Genomic DNA, 20,642 nt, shown 5'->3' on the forward strand with positions numbered 1-20,642 from the left:
CGGTTTATAGTCTGCTTAAAAGCAAAAGCTTTTGGGCCTCCCTGGTGGCGCAGTGGTTGAGAGTCCGCCTGCCGATGCAGGGGATACGGGTTCGTGCCCCGGTCTGGGAGGATCCCATATGCCGCGGAGCGGCTGGGCCCGTGAGCCATGGCTGCTGAGCCTGCGCATCCGGAGCCTGTGCTCCGCAACGGGAGAGGCCACAACAGTGAGAGGCCCGCATACCACAAAAAAAAAAAAAAAAAAAAAAAAAAAAAAAAAAAAAAAAGCAAAAGCTTTTAAGTTTCATGAGGTCCCATTTGTTTATTTTTGTTTTTATTTCCATTATTCTAGGAGGTGGGTCAAAAAAGACCTTGCTGTGATTTACATCAAAGAGTGTTCTTCCTATGTTTTCCTCTAAGAGTTTTATAGTGTCCAGTCTTACATTTAGGTGTTCAATCCATTTTGAGTTTATTTTTGTATATGGTGTTAGGGAGTGTTCTAATTTCATTCTTTTACATGTAGCTGTCCAGTTTTCCAGCACCACTTACTGAAGAGACTCTCTTTTCTCCGTTGTATATCCTTGCCTCCTTTGTCAGAGATTAGTTAACCCTAGGTGCGTGGCTTTATCTCAGGGTTTTCTATACTGTTCCATTATCTATATTTCTGTTTTTGTGCCAGTACCATATTGTCTTGATGACTGTAGCTTTGTAGTATAGTCTGAAGTCAGGGAGTCTGATTCCTCCAGCTCCATTTTTTTCCCTCAAGATTGCTTTGGCTGAAGAGGGTTTCATAAAGGGACTATTTGTAAGATCCCTGAAGGGGCAAAGGGAGAGAGTAATTAGCAGCCCAGAGAGAGAGAGAGAGAGAGCGTGAAAGAGAGAGTTGTATGGCAAAGGCTCTTGGAAAGGAGCTGTGACCTTCAGCTAAGGGATGCAACCAGCTGATGACCACCCTGCAGAGAAGGAGCCAGAGGAATAAGCACCCGAATCCCTCTTTCCTCCCCATCTCCTGTGTGGCTCCCCATTGGCTGCACCCAATGTGAAGCCAGAGGACAGGGGGACTGTGGATGCAGTCCATACAAAGAGCAAGGTGGAAAAGGATGGAATGTGATTCAGAGAAACAGACAGAAGATATTCAGCCCCACGGGGGAGAGACAATTCTGATAAAGGATACCGGGGCACTATTGGGCAAAGGAAATGGATGTGAGTAGACAAAAACCAATGTGTCCACTACTCTACTGGCCTCACACAATATTGATCATATTGATCTCCTTAACCAGAGCTGCCACATTGCACACTCCAGTGGGCACCATGCAAATATCATACAGTGTGGATGGTAGTCTCAGGAGATAGATAACATGGAGGCCCTGGCCCAACCATATGAACCACAGGAAAAGTGATGGCCATTCTGACTTTCCTGACCCCCAAGGACCCCCTTAGCAGCATGGATAATGTTGTCTACAATGATCCTGAAATTGCTCACTGTGTTGACCAATGCTGCCCCATTACTGACCCCCATTCTCCCATGCCAGGTGTTCTGGGCCATCGGGACAGTGTTCGAGGTTGTCCTGGCTGTGTTTGTGATGCCCAGCCTGGGCTGGCGTTGGCTGCTCATCCTCTCGGCTGTCCCACTCCTCCTCTTTGCTGTTCTGTGTTTTGTAGGTATCCTTTAAGACATCTCAGCCTTTGTTACTTGGTCTCCTGCCATTCATTATATTTTGGTGGGGAGGGTGTGGAGGAGGGTACCAAAGCCACTTTTAAGGTTATTTCTTTTAATCAGGAAATGAGACAAAGGAACAGGGCCTGGGGTGGGCCCAGTATGGGGTGTTGGGTTTCCTCCAGGCAGACGCTGCTGGGATATTCTTGAGGGAGATATCAAGGGGATGGGGGATACCTTGCTCCCTCTCCCTGCACTACAAGAGCTACACTTAAGGTGAATGTATTTGGAATAGTTGGGATTCTTAAGTTGCAAGTGACAAAACCCAGTTCAAACTGGCTTGAGTGAAAGAGACATATGATAGAATATTAAATATCTGGCTTCAGGCATGGCTGGGTCCAGGGGCTCAAATGATCCCACTGTCTCATCTCTGCATAAACTACCCCACACACACAGCGAGATCAGACCACACGTTTATCATTTCCTGTGAAGACCACATCCATGAAATGCTTTACAGCCAGTGGGCCCCAAAATAAGCCTGTAGGGAGGTAGGTCTCATCTATGATAAATAACATAATAATTACTGGTAATGACAATAGGTATTAATAATTACTTAGCATAACAGTGTAGCAGGCCCTATGCCAGGCTCTTTATATGCATTATCATATTTATTCCTCCCAATAACCACAGGACGTAGGACTATGATGAACCCCTATACTAGTTAGGATGATACCAGCTGCTGTAACAAATAAAGCCTACACATTCAGTAACTTAACACAATAGGAGTTTATTTCCCATTCACAGAACAGTGCAGAATGGGTGCTTCTATTTGACAGGTGTGATTCTGGGCCCAGGGTTCCTTCCAGCTTGTAGCTCTGCCACTGTCTAGGGCTTTGGAATCTTCTACATGTAGACTGAAGAAGGGCAGGTAGAGATGTATACTTAAATAATTTGGCCAGGAATATTCTGCTCTCGTGCCATTGGTGAAAGCATGTCACATGGCCATGCCTAGATGCAAGAGGTGCTGGGAAATATAGTTTCTGGCTGGGCAGCCATATCCAAGGACAACTCTATGCTATGGAAAGGGAAGCATGAATTTTACTGGATGCTAGCAATCTCTGATATATTCTCATTTTACTGATGAGGAAACTGAGAACCAGAAAGGTTGACTGACTTGTCAAAAGACACACAGCAAATAAACAACAGAACTCATTTGAACCAAATCTTCTGACTCCAAGTCTCATACTCTCTCATTTCACAGATTGCTGTTGCTTTGTTTTATGGAGAGATCTCTATCTAGTCACTTGGGGTTGGGACTCTAGTAGGCCTAAAGGTCTTTCTGATTTCTTTCTGTCTCTTAGACTGAGTTTGCAAGACGATGCTAAACACAGGTGAGGTGTAGTTTCTTGAGAGATAGGGATAATGATGATGATGGTGAGAGTGGTGGACTGTTTTTCTTTTTTGGTGGCAGTCCTAATTTAGTTCAGCTGTCACCTGCAACTCAGCAGCACCAAATTACAGTAATAGCAACGGCAACAGGAACAGATATATTAACCCATTCCGGGCACTATGCTAAGCACTTTGTTTGGATTATCCCATTTAATCCTCTCAACAACCCTAAGAGGGAGGATCTATTATTATCCCCATTTTATGGATGAGGAAATGGAGGCACAGAGAGGTCAAGTTATTGCTCAAGGTCACAGAGCTATTATAATCAATGGCAGTGCCAGGATTTGAAGCCAAGCTTCTGGCCCCAGAGCCTCCAGCCTTAAAGACTCCACACACACATGAGAGTGTATGACTGTGACCGAGCATTCTGTTCTGCCCTAACTGGCCACATCTTGGTCTCCTGTCCTCATAGTGGCTGCCAGAGAGCGCAAGGTATGATGTGCTGTCCGGAAACCAGGAAAAGGCCATCGCCACCTTAAAGAGGATAGCCACAGAAAACGGAGCCCCCATGCCTCTGGGAAAACTCATCATTTCCAGACAGGTCAGTGCCTGGCGGACTGACTGTGCATGTTGCTGCACGTGCTGGGAGCATGTGTATGTGAGTGGGTGAGGGGTGCAGTGGGCAGGATCTGCAAAGGGAATTTGGCAACTTCAGTCTGTGTATTTTCACTGCCAAGTCCTAAAAGTACCACCTGGAGAAGTGATTAGAGAAATGTAATATAATGTCCCATAATGGGTCCCGTAACTACTCCTGCCTCAGCTTCATCTTTCAGCACCCATGAAGTCTGATTAGCATATGTGATTGATCGGCAAAGGCTTGACAATAAAATCACATTAGAAATTGCCACGATAGACTTAGATCCAAGACACCAAACCGCCCCTGTGTAGACATCCTTAATAGATGGTGCATCATTCCCCAGGCAACACCATCAGGGAATCCACCACACTACAAATTGATGAGCACTTACTGCAGGTGCAAGTGGGGAGAAGGGAGCCAGATTAAAGGCTGCAGTCCCTGCCCTCAAGAATCAAGCACGTGGCTTAGAGAAACATCACAAATACCCTTAAGCAAACAACAGACCCTACAAGGAAATTATTATTATTATTATTTATACATTTATTTATTTATTTATTTTTGGCTGCATTGGGTCTTTGTTGCTGCAGCGGGCTTTCTTTAGTTGTGGCGAGCGGAGGCTACTCTTCGTTGTGATGCGCGGGCTTCTCATTGCGGTGGCTTCTCTTGCTGCGGAGCACAGGCTCTAGGCCTGCAGGCTTCCGTAGTTGTGGCATGCAGGCTCAGTAGTTGTGGCGCACGGGCTTAGTTGCTCCGCAGCATGTGGGATCTTCCCAGACCAGGGCTTGAACCCATGTCTCCTGCATTGGCAGGAGGATTCTTAACCACTGCGCCACTGGGGAAGCCCTATTTTTTAAAAAATAATATCATTTTTCTGATTGTTTCTATATTAGGCAAAAAGAACTGAATGGAATTTCACCAGATTGAGAGGAAGTGCTAGGCAGGGTCTGACAACATAGAAACCAGGAGACATACCCCAACTTTGCTTTGGGAAGCACAGGGTTGGGGTAGGGGGCATCCCAGAGAGTCTGGGGTGCAGGAAGCTCACTTAGTAGCCTTCGGGGAGGGACTGCATTCTCCCCCATCCCTCCTGTGGGAAGATGCTCTGGATGGAGAAAGCATACAGTGATTTCAAATGTGTGTTGCAAAGTGACAGTGGCAAGGCTGGATGCTCCAGTTGTGGGCTTCTCTTTGGAAAGGAGCTGCTGCCGCAGGGGCCTCTCTGTGTTCCAGGGTGCCCAGCGGCGGGGCCTGTTTTTTTTTTTTTTTTTTAATGGAGGTCACTGGGGCAGGTGCATAGCTGATGCAGCCAGGAGCAGCCAGGCCCAGAGAGAGAGTTCTCTCAGGTCCAGGAAGGCTCCAAGAAGGTGGTGAATCCCCCATCACCAAAAAGAGAAGAGAAGGATTTTCCAGAAAGCAGACCAATTCTCCAAAAGCCAATTTTTCTTGCCAATGCATCAGTTTACCAAAAACGTGTTTTAAGGATTATTCTTTTTGAATATATTTAGTAAATAGGGATAGATTTTTCCTATGTATATACTAATACATATATTGACACATAGGAATATATTTTTCCTGTGTTTATATTAATACATATAATATATTCCTCAATAACTATATTAATGAATTCATTCTTAAGTATATTAATGAATGAATCTATTCTAAAATATAGTCAATAAATATAAACATGCTCAAATATATTCAATAAGCATATTAATGAGTATTGTCTTTTTATTCAAGAATATATTACAAAATATTTTTATTCACAAAGACAATATTCATGGGTAGATTAAACCACCTATAATCCATAAGCTTTTTAAAAAAAACTTTTAGCATGTTTAAATAAGTGAGCACTTCTCAAACTGCTAAGAATAATATGTTCATTAAATAAATCTAAGAAGATAATCCATAGAATATAGATTCTATGAATATATTTGTTAAATTATTTTTCTTGTTGATGCTTTTTAAAAAAATTTTTATTGGAGTATAATGGATTTACAACGTTGTGTTAGTTTCAGGTGTACAGCAAACTGAATCAGTTATACATATACATATATATACTATTTTTTAGATTCTTTTCCCATATAGGCCATTACAGAGTATTGAATAGAGTTCCCTGTGCTATATAGTAGGTTCTTATTAGTTATCTATTTTATATATAGTAGTGTGTATATGTCAATCCCAATCTCCCAATTTATCCCTCCCCCCCCCACAGAATATATGTTTTAAAATAGAACATTGTAAAGCAAAAATTTGATAAATTAGTAAATTATATAAAATTGGCAAGTGAGTCATTTACCTAATTGGGTCTTTTGGCAAGTTGGCTTTTGGTGAATTGATTTTCAGCACATTAATTTCTGTCACCTTGACCTAGAGCTGGCTTTGGGTGGGGAGGGTGTGAAATGGCAGGAGGCATCTTGGACTGGTTTGCTCCTTGGTCCATGGGATCGCCAGAGAGGCCTCAGAGGGGCCAAGCCTGAGGAGCCTGCTTCCCGGCTCCAGGATTCCAGGTTGGGGTGGGGTGTGGAATGTCTCCACCTCTGGACATCGCTGAGTCCTGGCTGGAGGCCTCCCTGGGCTGCGGGGCTGAGTGCCGTGGATATGAGTCCCAGGTTCTTGGAACCTGAGTGTCCTGCCCACCAGAAACCTCCCTCCCAGCCTCGGGTGTCCACTGGTCTCAGGCTACCAACCTGTGCCCGCACATTGCAGGGGAGGAGAGTAAATGGTATTCTTTGTCTTGAAACAGGAAGACCGAGGAAAAATGAGGGACCTCTTCACACCCCATTTTAGATGGACAACCTTGCTGCTGTGGTTTATATGGTAAGAGCTGTTTGTTGATTCTCGGGTCCCCCTCCTCTGTGCCCTGTTTTGGGTTTTAACTTGGAGGACAGAGAACTCTTCCATCTTGAGCAACATTTGCAAAACTGAGCATCACTTTCCTGACTTCTGTGTTATCCTGTTATTATTATTTTCTTAGCCTTTTAAAAATTATTTTCTATACTATTCTTTTCTTAGCCTTTTTAAAAATTTGACTTGCTTTTTCTCAGATAAATGTCTTTTAAAAGGAAACTCTGTATACCTGCTTTAAGGAAAAACTTTAATTGCAGGCCATAGACAGAAGTCACTTTAATTAATTAATTCTTATTGAAGTATAGTTGATTTACAATGTTGTGTTAATTTCTGCCATACAGCAAAGTGACTCAGTTATACATATATATACATTCTTTTTCATATTCTTTTCCATTATGGTTTATCCCAGGACATTGAATATAGTTCCCTGTATTACACAGTAGGACCTGGTTGTCCATCTATTCTATATGTCATAATTTGCGTGTACTAACCCCAAACTCGCAGTCCATCCCTCCCCCAGAAGTCACTTTTAAAGATAAAAAAGTGGCCCTCGCTAGCCTCGGGTTCCATGTTCACGGCTTCAACCAAACCACAGATGGAAAAAAAAAAAATTCCAGGAAGTTCTCAAAAGCAAAACTTGAATTTGCTGTGCACCAGCAACTATTCACATAGCACTTACACTGTATTCGGTATTATAAGTAATCTAGAGATGATTTAAACTATATGGGAGGATTGTGTAGGTTATATGCAAATACTATGCCATTTTATATGAGGGACTTGAGCATCCAAGGATTTTGGTATCCACAGGGGGTGCTGGAACCCATTCCGCACGGATACCAAGAAGTGACCATACAGTAAAAAGTAGCTAGATTGCGACTTTCCTGAGGGAGCAGTGGTTAAGAATCCGCCTGCCAGTGCAGGGGACACGGGTTCGATCCCTGGTCCAGGAAGATCCCACATGCTGCGGAGCAACTAAGCCCGTGAGCCACAACTACTGAGCCCGCGTGCCACAACTACTGAAGCCCGTGCACCTAGAGACCGTGCTCCGCAACAAGAGAAGCCACCGCAATGAGAAGCCTGCACAACGCAAGGAAGAATAGCTCCCGCTCGCCGCAACTAGAGAAAGCCCGCGCACAGCAACGAAGACCCAACACAGCCAAAAAAAAAAAAAAAAAACAGTAGCTAGATTGATGGTTTGCCAGGGGACAGAACCACTGTATTTAAGAGCCAGACAGAGGGACCTCGGGACGGCGGCAGCGGACGCGGCCTGAGGGAGTGGCCGGCTGCCACCTCGCCCGCCGCGGGGTCCATGGCCTCAGCAGCCATGTCCGGTGCGGTGCGGACCCTCAGCCGTTACCTGCTGCCGCCCGAGGCCGACGCCGCCGGCGATGCGGAGCGCAAGGCGCGGCAGCGCAGGCGCAGCCGGGACATCTACGCGGGGCTGGACCACAAGCTGCGCGCCATGCGGTGCCTCGTCAGGATCCCGCTGCTGGGCCCCGCCAGAGCGGCAAGTCCACCTTCTTCAAGCAGATGCGCATCATCCACGGCCGCGAGTTCAACCAGAGTGTGTGCTTCTGGAGTTCCGCGACACCATCTTCAACAACATCCTCAAGGGCTCAAGGGTTCTGGTTGATGCACGAGACAGGCTTGGTGTTCCTTGGCAGTATTCTGAAAATGAGAAGCAGGGGATGTTCCTTATGGCCTTTGAGAACAAAGCAGGGCTGCCCGTGGAGTCTGCCACCTTTCAGCTGTTATGTACCTGCTCTGACCGCGCTCTGGAGGGATTCTGGCATCAGGGAAGCTTTCAGCCGGCGGAGGGAGTTTCAGCTGGGTGAATCAGTGAAGTACTTCCTGGATAACTTGGATTCGATTGGCCAGCTGAATTACTTTCCCTAGCAAGCAGGACATCCTGCTGGCAAGGAAGGCCACCAAGGGCATCATGGAGCATGACTTTGTCATTAAAAAAAAATCCCTTTCAAGATGGTGGATGTGGGTGGCCAGTGGTCTCAGCGCCAGAAGTGGTTCCAGTGCTTTGATGGGATCACCTTGATCCTGTTCATGGTCTCGTCCAGTGAGTACGACCAGGTCCTCATGGAGGACAGGTGCACCAACCGCCTGGTGGAGCCCATGAACACCTTTGAGACCATCGTTAACAACAAGCTCTTCTTCAACGTCTCCATCATCCTGCCCCTCAACAAGATGGACCTCCTGGTGGACAAAGTGAAGACCATCAGCATCAAGAAGCACTTCCCAGGGCTTCCCTGGTGGCACAGTGGTTAAGAATCTGTCTGCCAATCTGCCAATGCAGGGGACACGGGTTCGAGCCCCGGTCCGGGGAGATCCCACATGCGGCGGAGCAACTAAGCCCGAGCGCCACAACGTGAGTCTGTGCTCTAGAGCCCAGGAGCCACAACTGCTGAGCCCGCATGCCACAACTACTGAAGCCCCCGCGCCTAGAGCCCGTGCTCCGCAACAAGAGACGCCACCGGGATGATGAAGCCCGCGCACTGCAACAAAGAGTAGCCCCCGCTCGCCGCAACTAGCGAAAGCCCGCGCACAGCAACTGAAGATGCAATGCAGCCAAAAATAAATAAATAAAATAAATAAATTTATATTAAAAAAAAAGAAAGAAGAAGAAGCACTTCCCAGACTTCAAGGGCAACCCCCACAGGCTGGAGGACGTCCAGTGCTACCTGGTCCAGTATTTCAACCAGAAGAGATGGAATCGCAGCAATCCGCCTCACCACTGCTATAGACACGGAGAACATCCGCTTTGTGTTTCACGCTGTGAAGGACACCATCCTGCAAGAGAACCTGAAAGAACATTATGTTGCAATGAAAGAGGATGCCCCTCACTCTTGTGGTCCTTGAGCAGCCTGGCCGGCCACAGGCCAGATCTCCCCAGTGTCCCGGAGCGGGTTTCCCGAATCCGTGCCCTCAACACCTGGCTCAGGGATGCTGTGAGGCCCACCACATGGCTGCGCTCTAGGCCAAAGGACGTGACACTTTGATGTTAGCTACTGAATCCTGGGGACTAGTGAAACTACTGAAAACCCCAGCGATCACTTTGGTATTCATGTGTAATGCCTAATAACACAGATTCCTTTCTTTTTACAGCAACTATTTTCCTTCTCTGACACAATGTAATTGAGGACTGCGTGTGTGTGCACGCATGCTCTGTCTTTAATGACAGAAACACAAAACCCGACGTCTTTGCAGATGGCTTTTCTCTCTAATTCGTGAGTGCTTGCTGAGGAGCATTGCCTGGTGGAGGTTTTTGGAGGTGAAAGGAGGTGAATCGCGGGCTGTCCCCGCCACCTCCCCAGGGGAGCGTGTTGCCTTTTAAGTCTCTTGTGCCAGTTGGTCCCGGCTGTTAGATGAGAGGGTGGGAGTGAGAGCTGGCGGTGTGGACTTAATGTCCCCACAACCTGCGCTTTCTTCCCACCCTGTCAGATCACCCCACGACACGACAGGACACGGGGTGGAAGGTGTGCACACGGACGCTGCCATGAACGGCCCCCTCCCCTCTGCACAGGGCAGTGCCTGCTGCCTCTGTGCCCACCCTCCCCGCCCCTTGCCCGCCCCTCGGCAAAGACTTAAACCAACTGGCCTTGCAGAGGAGTTGTTTCCAAGAGACACCTGCAGTCCGCTGCAGGGAGCCTTTCCTTCTTTGGAGGAAGCGGAGAGCTCCTTTCCGCTCAGGGGCTTTCCAGAGCTGGCGGCATTGCCAGCAGAGCCTTCGTTAACACCGCCCGGCTCCGTGCTGCCTTCCGGTGGCCGGCCGAGAATCGAGGTTCTCATCAAGGTCTCTCGCTTCTACTAACATACACATGTCGCAGGAAAACTGTCGGACGTGATCTCCTGTGAGTGAAACTGCAGAGGCTGTGAATGTTGACGCGAGCTGGTCAATCTTGCACGCAGTTAACTTGTCCGGTTACTCTGTCCAGCTGTCTTTCACTGTGTTTAAAAATACATTGCATTCCAAACTGGTCCCCGCTGTGTATTACTCTACTCAAGAGTGTCTGGCGTGTTGAGGACTCTGCCTAGCATTTAAAAGAGAAAAAAGCTTCCTCTGTCAGTGGCACCAGAATGTTCCTGTGGTTTAGTAACCGTCCCTGGGCCCCATCCCCAGGCCACACTGTTCCCGGTCCTGTGTCCCTGGTGAGTGGCTCGCTCGCCTTCACCCAGCAGATAAACAGGGATCTTGTGGCAGATGCTGACCCAGAAGGCAAGGGAGGAAAAAAACTGCTTCTGAGTCAGCCTTGTTATCACAGGGTTTTAATGAGGAGACAACATGAAATCCTGTCTCTCTGGGCGCTCAAAGCTTCCTGTGGATGTTTGCTGGGGGTTCGGCTCTCTTTTTTGGTTGGAGAAAAGCTGCTGTTTTTGTACTGCTTCCTATGGCTCTTCATAAACTGAAGGGATGTGCCCCGGGATCGGGGCTGATGACCGAGGTTTAAAGGAAAAAGAACATTCTCAATGGGCTGTGTCAGGGCGGCCCGAGACCCCGCTGTCACTGCTCAGAGGACCCTGTCCTGGGGCAAGAGCGCTCCTCGCCCGCCGGGCTCCAGGCCTCACACGTGTGTTGGGACCCACGTGCTTCCTCACCAGCCTGGAAACACTCCCCGTGGCCCTGGCGGAGGAGGCGGCGGCGGCGGCGGCCCTCGCGGTCAGCGTAGCGGGTGGAGGTGCCTGAGGCTTGCTGGCGAGTCGGGGTCAGCGCGGTTGGCAAGCGCCATTTGTCCTTTAAACCTTCTGACGAGGTTGCTGGTTTGCTTTCAGAGGCGAAAGCGAGTTGGTATAGACAGGGAAGCCGAGCGGACTGGGAAGCAGTGGGGACAGCCCGAGGGGGTGGGCCCTGCCCGGCCAAGAACTGACCCGCTCTCCCCGCTGCGGCCGAGCTCCCCTCTCTTCACGGCGAGCTGAGTGGACGACTTAGTCCTACAAGGCTCCCGGCCCTCAATTCCGTGATTGGTCGGCATCCGAGAAGAAGATGGGTCTTTGCAAGGTCAACTGAGACCATTTACAGCCTTTCTACACATAGATTATAGTCACTTTTCTCTTCAAAACCTTAGGCTTTTCTATTTTATTTTAATTTCACTGTTACCCTCGATTATTGTCTTTTTTTTTATTGAGATGTTAGAGAAGCAGGAGATAGTTGTGCCTCATCTATTATTACAAAAGTGTAACAATAAACTTCCTCAAACTAAGATATTTTCCTCACATAAGGACACATGTATGTTTTTTTACTGAAATATTTTTTAACCCTTCAGTTTGTAGAGAAATTGTTTCAAAGATATTGGGTTGTAGCTTTGTAATTTATAGAGATCTCTAGAATCCTTATTCTTGCAATTTTTTTACTTCTTTGATAAAAATGAGTCAGTTTATTTCAACTCCAAGATCAGGAAATAATCTTGAAACAAGATTACTAGTTATGACTGGCTAACTTGGGCATCCTGGGAACAGACACTAACTTGGTATTGTGAGTAAAGGCACCGTTAGGATGAGAGCAGTCGGGGTGAATTGCTCACCGCTTACACTTTGCACAGCATTTTAGCATTGGCAGGAGGGGCTGGTTTGATTATCTGACCACCTTCAGTTTCTGGATGTTTATTAAGATAAATCCTTAGTTTTCCTTTGCTTAACAGAAAATATCAACTCAGCATTCGAAGCCAACATTAATTTTTCAGTCCCCAAAATTCAGAGCAGTTGGATAACTCAAACCCTAATGTTCCTTGAAGGTTCATTACTTGTCGATCACAGTTTTTATTTCCACATGGGACACAGGAGCGCTGTCACCAACACTGTGCTGAGTGGATGCCTCTGGAACACGACTTCAGGACAAGGAACAGCGGCAAATACATGTAAAGACACGTGTGTGTGTGAGGGAGGGATCCTGCTGCCCTGAGACCTGGGAGCCCAAGGAGAGGACCTGGTGATGGACGTGGACATGTCTAGAGACCGGAGGCTGGAGGAAGCCCAAGGGAAGGGAAGGGTGGGAACTCTTTCTATGCAGCCCCATGGTGACTTTCCCCGTCACAAAACGAAGAAACCACTGACGCAAAGTGTGAACGATTCCCAGTCGACAGAGCTCATGGAGCTCAGGATTCTCATGTAGAAAAGGCACATACGTATTGTCCAGTGGCCACTGCCCGAGTAGGCGTGTGCGTCCACGTGTGGGTCCCTAAACTGCCCACAGTGGTGAAGGCAGAAGCGCACCTTCACCCCAGAGAAACGTGCACTCGTCATTATCCACGTGGCTGAGGGCCAAGCTCTTTGGGTTCCAGTTTCCCCATTTGTAAAAGTTGGACTAGATCATGATGCTCAGCTCTGGCGCTGCAGTCTGATCACCTGAGGGGCTTTGCAAAGCCCTGGGCTGAGCCACTCAGAGGCCGTGCAGTACAGGCATCACATGGATGCACTCTTGGTTTCCTGGGTGGTTGCTGTGCAGCCGGGCTCAGGAGCCATGAAGCAGAGGACCATGGAGGACTCCCTCCAGGCTGCTGGAGTTGTGGTCCACAGCGTAACGGCCCCCGAATCCTCCCCTCACTGTGACCTGCGACCTGCCTCAGGAAGAAAGTGATGCTGGGTTTTCTGTTGCGGTTTAAGTGAAGAGCAGAAGTTCCCGCTAAGCTTTCGACTGTGTGTCGGGTGGTCCTTTCGGGCCTTTTGACGCCACCTTCTCCATAAGGTACATCAAATGTACTCAGCAATCTCATTCTTCAGTGATGCCTGGAAATTTAGGGAGCTCTGTTTGAAGAAGACAAAAGCCCTTTTAAAGTCTGCCTGACAGCCCTAGGCAGAGGTGGGCCTTGCATGTGGTATTCCTGCATTTCACAGACTCGGCATTCCAGGCACAGGCCCTGGTGCCAAGGTTGGTGCTGGGCCTGCAGCTGGGAGGGCTGAGAGCTCAGCCCCCCACCGAGCAGGGGCTGCTTTTACTGACTGCATTTGTGAAGCACCTCCTGGGCCCTGAAGAGGGTGGTGGCGGATCCCAAGAGGAAGGAGCTGCTTGGTTAAGGCGGCTCAGAGGCCGGCACTTGCTGTGTCAATGGCCCTTAACGGCAGGTGGCACGTGGTACGCGCTGAGTTCAGGGAAGTGGTGAGACTCGCCGCGGGTGGAGTGGAGCCCGTGGGGCGTGGAAGGGCCACTCCGCCTCCTCAGTCCTACTGTCGGTGTCTGGTTCCTACCTTCTGCTGGAGGAGGACTTCAGGTCACGCAAGGCCCAGCTGCTCGTGTGGGCCCTTGCCCTCCTGCCAGATCTCGCCTTCCAGAACCCGCTAGAACTTAGAGGCTGGGTGTCCACTGGTGCTCAGGATGGCATATCGAAATAGGTGGCTTTGGTTTCCACACCATGTTGGCATCTCTTCAGGTGGAAACTTACTTCAAAACACAACAGGTTAGGCTTCCCTGGTGGCGCAGTGGTTGGGAGTCCGCCTGCCGATGCAGGGGACGCGAGTTCGTGCCCCGGTCCGGGAGGATCCCAAATGCCGCGGAGCAGCTGGGCCCGAGAGTCATGACCGCTAAGCCTGCGCGTCCGGAGCCTATGCTCCGCAACGGGAGAGGCCACAACAGTGAGAGGCCCACGTATTGCAAAAAAAAAAAAAGCACAACAGGTTGCTACCTGCCCGAAGCACCCCCAATGCCTGCCTCTCGCTGGATGACATGGGATGCTTCATACCCAGAGCGGCTCCCCGGTGTGGACCGCACACCTGCAGGGGTTCTGCTGACCCTGACGGTGGTCGTGAGCCCCTAGGAGAGTGGAGCGCTACTCAACGTGGGAACTTCCTACGCGAGGCTCCCGCCCCAGGTCACAGCAGGAAGGAGCGCGATGTTGCCGGCCTGAGTGAGTTCTCAGACATCCTGGCAGGATGGATGTTCCTGGGAATCGGCGTCTGAGTATAGCAAGGGGTAGGAAATAGGGTGGAACTCAGAAATAGACCATGAGATTCCTGCCCCAAAACACAGTACTGGTAGGCAGCAGGGCCCTCCCCGGAAGCCGGCAGTTAGGGTGTGGAGGAGCTGAGAACAGGAGGGAACTGCTTTTGTGTCCCGTCCTGACCTGTGGTGACTCCCTCGTCCTCCTCCAATCCAGCAATGACCTTGGCACGTCACTGTGAGGTTCTTATTACAGGGACCCGAAGACTTTGCATCTGTTGCCGTAAACGCAGCCCTGTGGCTCGCTTCACAGAGAAGCGCACACCTGGCTCCCCCTGGAAATTGGGTTCTCCGCTTCTGATCTGGTTATGAAGGTAGTGTTTTTATTCTGGTGGTTTTCTTTTGTGTGTGTGTGTGTGTAACACAAACCACAGTGAAACACTAGAGCAGCTACTGGGTGTTCCTGGACCAGCCCGAGTTTCCTCCTGGGCGGGCAAGCGGCCGGCACTCTGATTGCACAGCCAGCAGAGTGTAGACAGGGCTGAGCCGCACGGGGTCCCAGTCGTCCTGGTCCGTCTGTTCCAGGCTTGTCACTCAGGCGCCTTTTTATTAACACTGAATCCACTTTATTTTGTGCTTTCAGAAGCTGATTAATTCCCCCAAATGAACATAACCCCAGCTATTCACAGTCAAGGTGGAGGTTTCCCGCGGGACCGAATTTCCCGGCAGCTTGCAGAGCCAGACCGCTCTGGTGACCGGGGAGGCGTGGACCGTGCATCCCACCTGGTGAGGCTGGCCCAGAGTCCGGCCGAGGGAAGTCCAATATAGGGGCAGCTGAGAGCATGACCCTTGTGAGTCGTGGGAAACAGGCGCTCAGCTCTGGGTTCTGGTGCTTCCTGGTGCTGGTCCAGGGGCTCAGCTTTTCAGCTGACTTCAGAATTTCTCCAGTCGGGAAGGAACTGAGAATGGGGTTCCGGGAGGCCCCATTTTGTGATGCGCGCCCACCCTGAGTGGTGACAGGCCCGGTGTGCCGCCGTGGCAGCCTGGGCGCTTTAAGGCATCTCACGGAGCCGCCACGTGTCCGTGCAGGTGAACCCTCTGCCCTGGGGGCCCACCCCCTCCTTCCCCCCGGAAGCCTCCCGCAGCCTCGGGGTAACGCTGGAGGTCTCCCCACCACCGCCTGTCAAGCTGCCCTCAAAAAAGGTCGGTGCCCACGGTGGGCAGAGAGCACTGTCACCTAGGACACTCTGGAACTCAGATCACAAACATGGAACCAGCCTTGATCTGACAGTCGGGCTAACAAAGCCAGTTCTCCATGGCTTCCCTCCTCACCCAAGCTTTCTGGATGAGCCCGGGCACCTGTTCCAGGTTCACCTGCGAACAGGTGGCCAGAGCTCTCGCTGCGGAGTCTGTGGAAGCCCGGGACGAGGCCCATCCCAGGAGGGCTCACGGGCAGCCTGTGAAACTTTCTCCCCATCATCTTAACTGTTAGATTCTCCAACAAGCCTGTTTATCGAGAAATTTAAAATAAATCTCTATTGAGTCTGCCCATCTCTAGGATCTTAAAGCGTTACCTTTTGACCTGTTATGCAAATGGAAAAACATTCCAAGTGTCTTTCCCTTCACTCCAATCGAACCAGCTAAAACTGGCAGGCACGTTATTCTCTGTTGACACCACTGCAGCCAGGAAGTTCAGTGCTGTGTGCTCAGCCCCCTCCTCTCTGCCACGTCCTCTGCTGTGCTGTGCTGTGGCCCCTGTAGCACATGGGGGACCCCGCAGAGGGGGCAGGGCTGCAGGGGCGATCAGAGGCGGCGGCGGCTGCTGCAGAAACGGAGCTCTGAGCTCTTCTGGGGTGTCTACACTCAGAAAGGAAATTCAAGGGCAACAGCCGAGTGCCGGGTTACTGGCACCGCCCCTGGGGTGTCGCTGCAGCTCCATACCCGCCCCCATAATGGCACCGACAGTGGGGAACAGGCCTCGGTTTACGGATGCTGTGTTCCAGGTTAAGAGATACATGATGCAGTGTAAAAAGTGTATTGTATAGCTACGGGGGTTAGTTTAAATGTATTTTGTATATACGACTTTTATAAATCTGTTAAAATTTGCCTTAAATTACAAAAAAAAAAAAAAAAAGACAGAGAGGGGAGGTGTTAGGGACTCGTTAGCCTGTAAGTAAGACTGAGATACAATTAAAGAATTGAAAGGAAACTTAAAGGAATCTTTTCTTTTCACAAAAAATATGTAAAACTTTTGCTGTATCCATCCCCCTCTCCATTCATATTGCCTTGGGTACCACCAGCAGCACAGGGCCAATATTTTGGGAGCCACTGATTTGGTCAACATGAGCATTCTTAGAACTTTCAGTTCTTGTTCCACTTCTTCTTAAATAACAACCTTGGCATTGGCTGGAGGGCATTTGTAGTGAGTAATTAACTTATAGTCCACAGCTAGTCAAATTTCAGCCCTTCTTTCAATTCTTTCTACCATTAATGCTGTAATTTCTACAGCATTAACAGTGCACAAAATTACCCCGGTTGAGGCTATATGTCCTGTTTTCAACAGTTCTCACTTTTCCTATTCACCTTTGAGCAGAGGTGCTAATTAGCAGGGGAGTGTCCTCAGAGGTCAACTGCAGGGAAGAGGAGGGGAAAGCTTTGATAATACAAAGCACGGGGCTCCACCTCTGCCCCCCACATTCCTGAGAGCTGAATCAACTCACCAAGCCTTTATTAAACACCTGCTGTGTGCCCAGTACAAGTATGGAGCTGGCAGGATATTTTAAAAGGTGGGGAAACAGAATTGAGAGTATCTATCTTTGAGTGCATGTGATTCTGTTGGGCTGACACTACTTAAATACTAAGCAATTAATTAGAGACTAATTTTAGAATACTATAGAAATCACATTTGCGAGCATATGTTGTAACTCAAGGAAAGTAATCATCGGCTTCTGACTATGACTGAGCTCCCACATAACTATACCACAGGATGAGAATATTCCGACCCTACAGACTTTAGTATTCTGGTTCCAAGGACAGTCGGGAATTAGTTAACTGCGTCATTCTGATCTGAAATGCTCATCAAGTCTGCAGATTCCGCATTTGACTGGGCACACAGCAGGTGTTTAATAAATGCTTAGTGAGTTGATTTAGCTCTCAGGAATGCGGGGGCAAAGCTAGAGCCCAGTTCTGCATACAGTTTTCCCCCTGCTATTCAAAAGTAGAGTGTTCCAATGAAAGCTTTCCTAAGCTGAAGTGGCATAAAGAGAAGTAATTACCTGAGGACATGTCTTGCTAATAAAAGAAACAAAATAAATGGAGGTAAAGCACAGATGCTCATAGACACAGTTCAAAGCTAATGGCAGCTTGCATCTGAAAAAGAATGTATATATAGGTATAACTGAATCACTTTTCTGTACAGCTGAAATTAACACAACATTGTAAATCAGTTATACTTCAATAAAATAAATTGGAAAAAAAAAAAAGCTAATGGCAGCTTGATGCTGACGTACCGAGTGTAGTTCCCGGGAAAGGAGCTTGGTGGCGCTACTCTCGCTGCTTGGGGCAAGTGCTGCCTCTATAAAATAAGCGCTGGATGCTATTTTCGCTTTTCCCTTTTTTCGTAAAAGTGAAAATCCTCTTCGGATTTCTTCTGGCGAGCAAAACCAGGTACTAATGTAGGTCTTTCATAAAAGTGAAGTGCAGTAAAGTAAACTTTTGAAAAACTAGGGGCTACCTGTATTATTAAATATATCTCCCTCCCCCTCCCTATTCAACTCAACCCAGAAGCCCTGACATCTGTTGGCATCTGTCAAAATGACTGTTTTCTACCAAATTTTGCTTCCCCCATTTTTTTCCCCTCCTTTTGCCAGTTGACTGAACAGCCTTGGAGGTAGCTTTATCTGTGATAGAATTCAGTTCTTGATCTTTCAAAGGACACAGGATCACTTCCCTTTATTGCATCATTTTGCTATGTACCCGCCATCTTCCTGCTCAAGCAGTCCAGGAAAGCCCCGCAAAGGCCCAGTGTGGCCTGAGCCCAAAGCCTAGTCTCTGCTGCTAAAGCTGCAAGTCCTTCCCGAGGGGTTAGGGAATGGGGACCTGCATTTCTCCCATCATTTCCTTACCTTTCTTGCTTCCTTCCTGGCAGGTTTTCCAATGCATTCTCTTACTATGGATTAGTCCTGCTCACCACTGAGCTCTTCCAGGCAGGAGATGTCTGCAGCAGTGAGTATCAACAGCCCTTTAGCAGTGAACCCTGTCCCCTCCCGCCCCTCCCCACTTCCAACACACGAGGTCATACACACACACCCCAGCCCAGCTTCTGCCCTCACAGGGCCTGGCCTTGCACAAACTCCAGGGAGAAAGTTTCTGCAAAATCTGAGCACGAAACAGCTGGGTTGTGGTTTCCAAGACGCTCTGTAGAAACCTGGACCTTCTTGTCATGGTAGACCTGACATTAGAGCAGAATCACATCTTATGTCCCCTAAAGAGGTCCATGAGGTACAGCCCTGAGTTTTATGGCTGTGACCCTGTGTAGCCATCCTCTGCGTGTGCATCAAGTCTGAGAATCAGGTTGGAGCTCGATCCTGGCCACACAACAGAATCACCTGGGGGAGCTTTTCAACAAAGGCAGTGCCATTTAAACAATGCCCAGACCAATTTAATCAGCGGCTTTGGGGGTAGGGCCCAGGCATGAGTGGGTTTGAAAAGCTCCCTAGGTGATTCTGTTGTAGAGCTGGAGGTGGGAAGCACTGGACAAAAGGAATGAATAAAGAGCAAAGTCTATATACAGATGTCTGGACTTCAAACCAATCTGTCTTTAAGGGAATATTAGATTCCTAGCATTGAACCCGGGATGGGGGATAAAGGGATCAAGTTCTTGCCTGTTGGCAGGATTTGTCCAATTATCTTTTTCATATGAAGCCTCTGTAATCTGAGTTAATAGTTTTGTTTATTGGTATAAGGATTTAATAATACAGCGGAATCACATCTCGCTGGGAGGTGTGGGAGAGCCTTAACCGCCCTGAGAAGCAGTTCAATTATAAATTCGGGGTTTGGTATTGATTGAGCCTAAATCCTTTGCCTCTGTGGCCGAACACAAGTTCGTGTGCCTGACACACAGTGAGGCCAAACAAACTGAAACCGTCGTAGTTTGGAGCAGAGAAAGGTTTATGGCAGGGCTGAGCAAGGAGGATGGGTGACTTGTGCTCAAAAACCCTGAACTCCCCGATGGTTTGGCGGGGAGAGAAGTTTTTAGAGGCAGGATTTGGTGGGGGGGACGGCCGCAGGGTATGTGACTTTCTTCTGATTGGTTGGTGAAGAGGAAACAGGGTGATGTTCCAGGAATCTTGTGCTCAGCCTGAAGTTACCATCCTCAACCTGGGTGAGGGCCTTAGTTCCTGCAGAAGAACTCAAAGATACTGTTATGTATATTCCTTGAGGAGGAACCAGGACTCGGCCCCAAGGCTGCACTGTTGTTTCTTGACAGCTCTGCCCCTTTCTCTGCATCCCCTCCCTTCCCTGATTAGCAACTGTTTGAACCTGCCCTTTGGAACTCAGGGAAGGTCTAGGAGGCTTGAATGAAGCCTATTTCCTACAAGCGAGAAACGGGAGACATGGAAAGGATTCGTACCCAGGATTTGCCCCACAGCCTCCTGCTTGGTTTCACCGTAACAGTGGACCTGCTTAAGCAAAGCAGGGGATCCATTGGGATGTTATAGAGGAAGGGTTGGCAGAGTTTTTCTATAAACAGCCAGATAGTAAATATTTTAGGCTCTGTGGGCCAAACGGCTCTGCCATTGTAGCAGAAAAGCAGCGATGGATAATATGTAAACAAGCAAGCCTTGCTTGTGTTCCAAGGAAACCTTTTTTTTTTAAATTTTGGCTACGCAGCACGGCTTGTGGGATCTTAGTTCCCCTGCCAGGGATCGAACCCGGGCCCTCGGCAGTGAGAGCGCGGAGTCCTAACCACTGGACCGCCAGGGACTTCCCACCCACCGAGGAAATCTTTTTTACAACCACAAATTTGAATTTCGTATCATTTTTATGTCATGAAATGTTATTCTTCTTTTGATTTTAAAAATCATTAAAAAAATGTAAAAACCATTCTTAGCCTGCTGGCCAGGCAGAAACAGGCAGGGGGGGCTTCCCTCGTGGCGCAGTGGTTGAGAGTCCGCCTGCCGATGCAGGGGACGCGGGTTTGTGCCCCGGTCTGGGAGGATCCCACGTGCCGCGGAGCGGCTGGGCCCGTGAGCC

At 48.8% G+C, this 20,642-nt stretch overlaps 1 protein-coding gene and 1 pseudogene across 2 annotated transcripts in view; both read left to right on the forward strand.

The window, feature by feature from the left end:
- Positions 1–20,642, forward strand: part of SVOP (SV2 related protein) — a gene marked incomplete at both ends in the record, with an annotated part of 83,377 nt that overhangs the window by 51,744 nt on the left and 10,991 nt on the right. Inside the window, 4 exons of the mRNA XM_079717346.1 lie at positions 1,511–1,636; positions 3,497–3,625; positions 6,405–6,478; positions 18,535–18,611. Coding sequence (XP_079573472.1) covers positions 1,511–1,636; positions 3,497–3,625; positions 6,405–6,478; positions 18,535–18,611 — 406 coding nt within the window. The remainder of the gene's footprint in view (positions 1–1,510; positions 1,637–3,496; positions 3,626–6,404; positions 6,479–18,534; positions 18,612–20,642) is intronic.
- LOC307061852 (guanine nucleotide-binding protein subunit alpha-12-like) lies at positions 7,585–9,487 on the forward strand (annotated as a pseudogene). The gene is made up of 2 exons: positions 7,585–8,780; positions 9,158–9,487. The product of its transcript is annotated as a guanine nucleotide-binding protein subunit alpha-12-like (transcript).

Source organism: Hyperoodon ampullatus, assembly GCF_949752795.1.
Source record: "Hyperoodon ampullatus genome assembly, chromosome: 13".
In the NCBI taxonomy this organism is placed as follows: Eukaryota; Metazoa; Chordata; class Mammalia; order Artiodactyla; family Ziphiidae; genus Hyperoodon; species Hyperoodon ampullatus.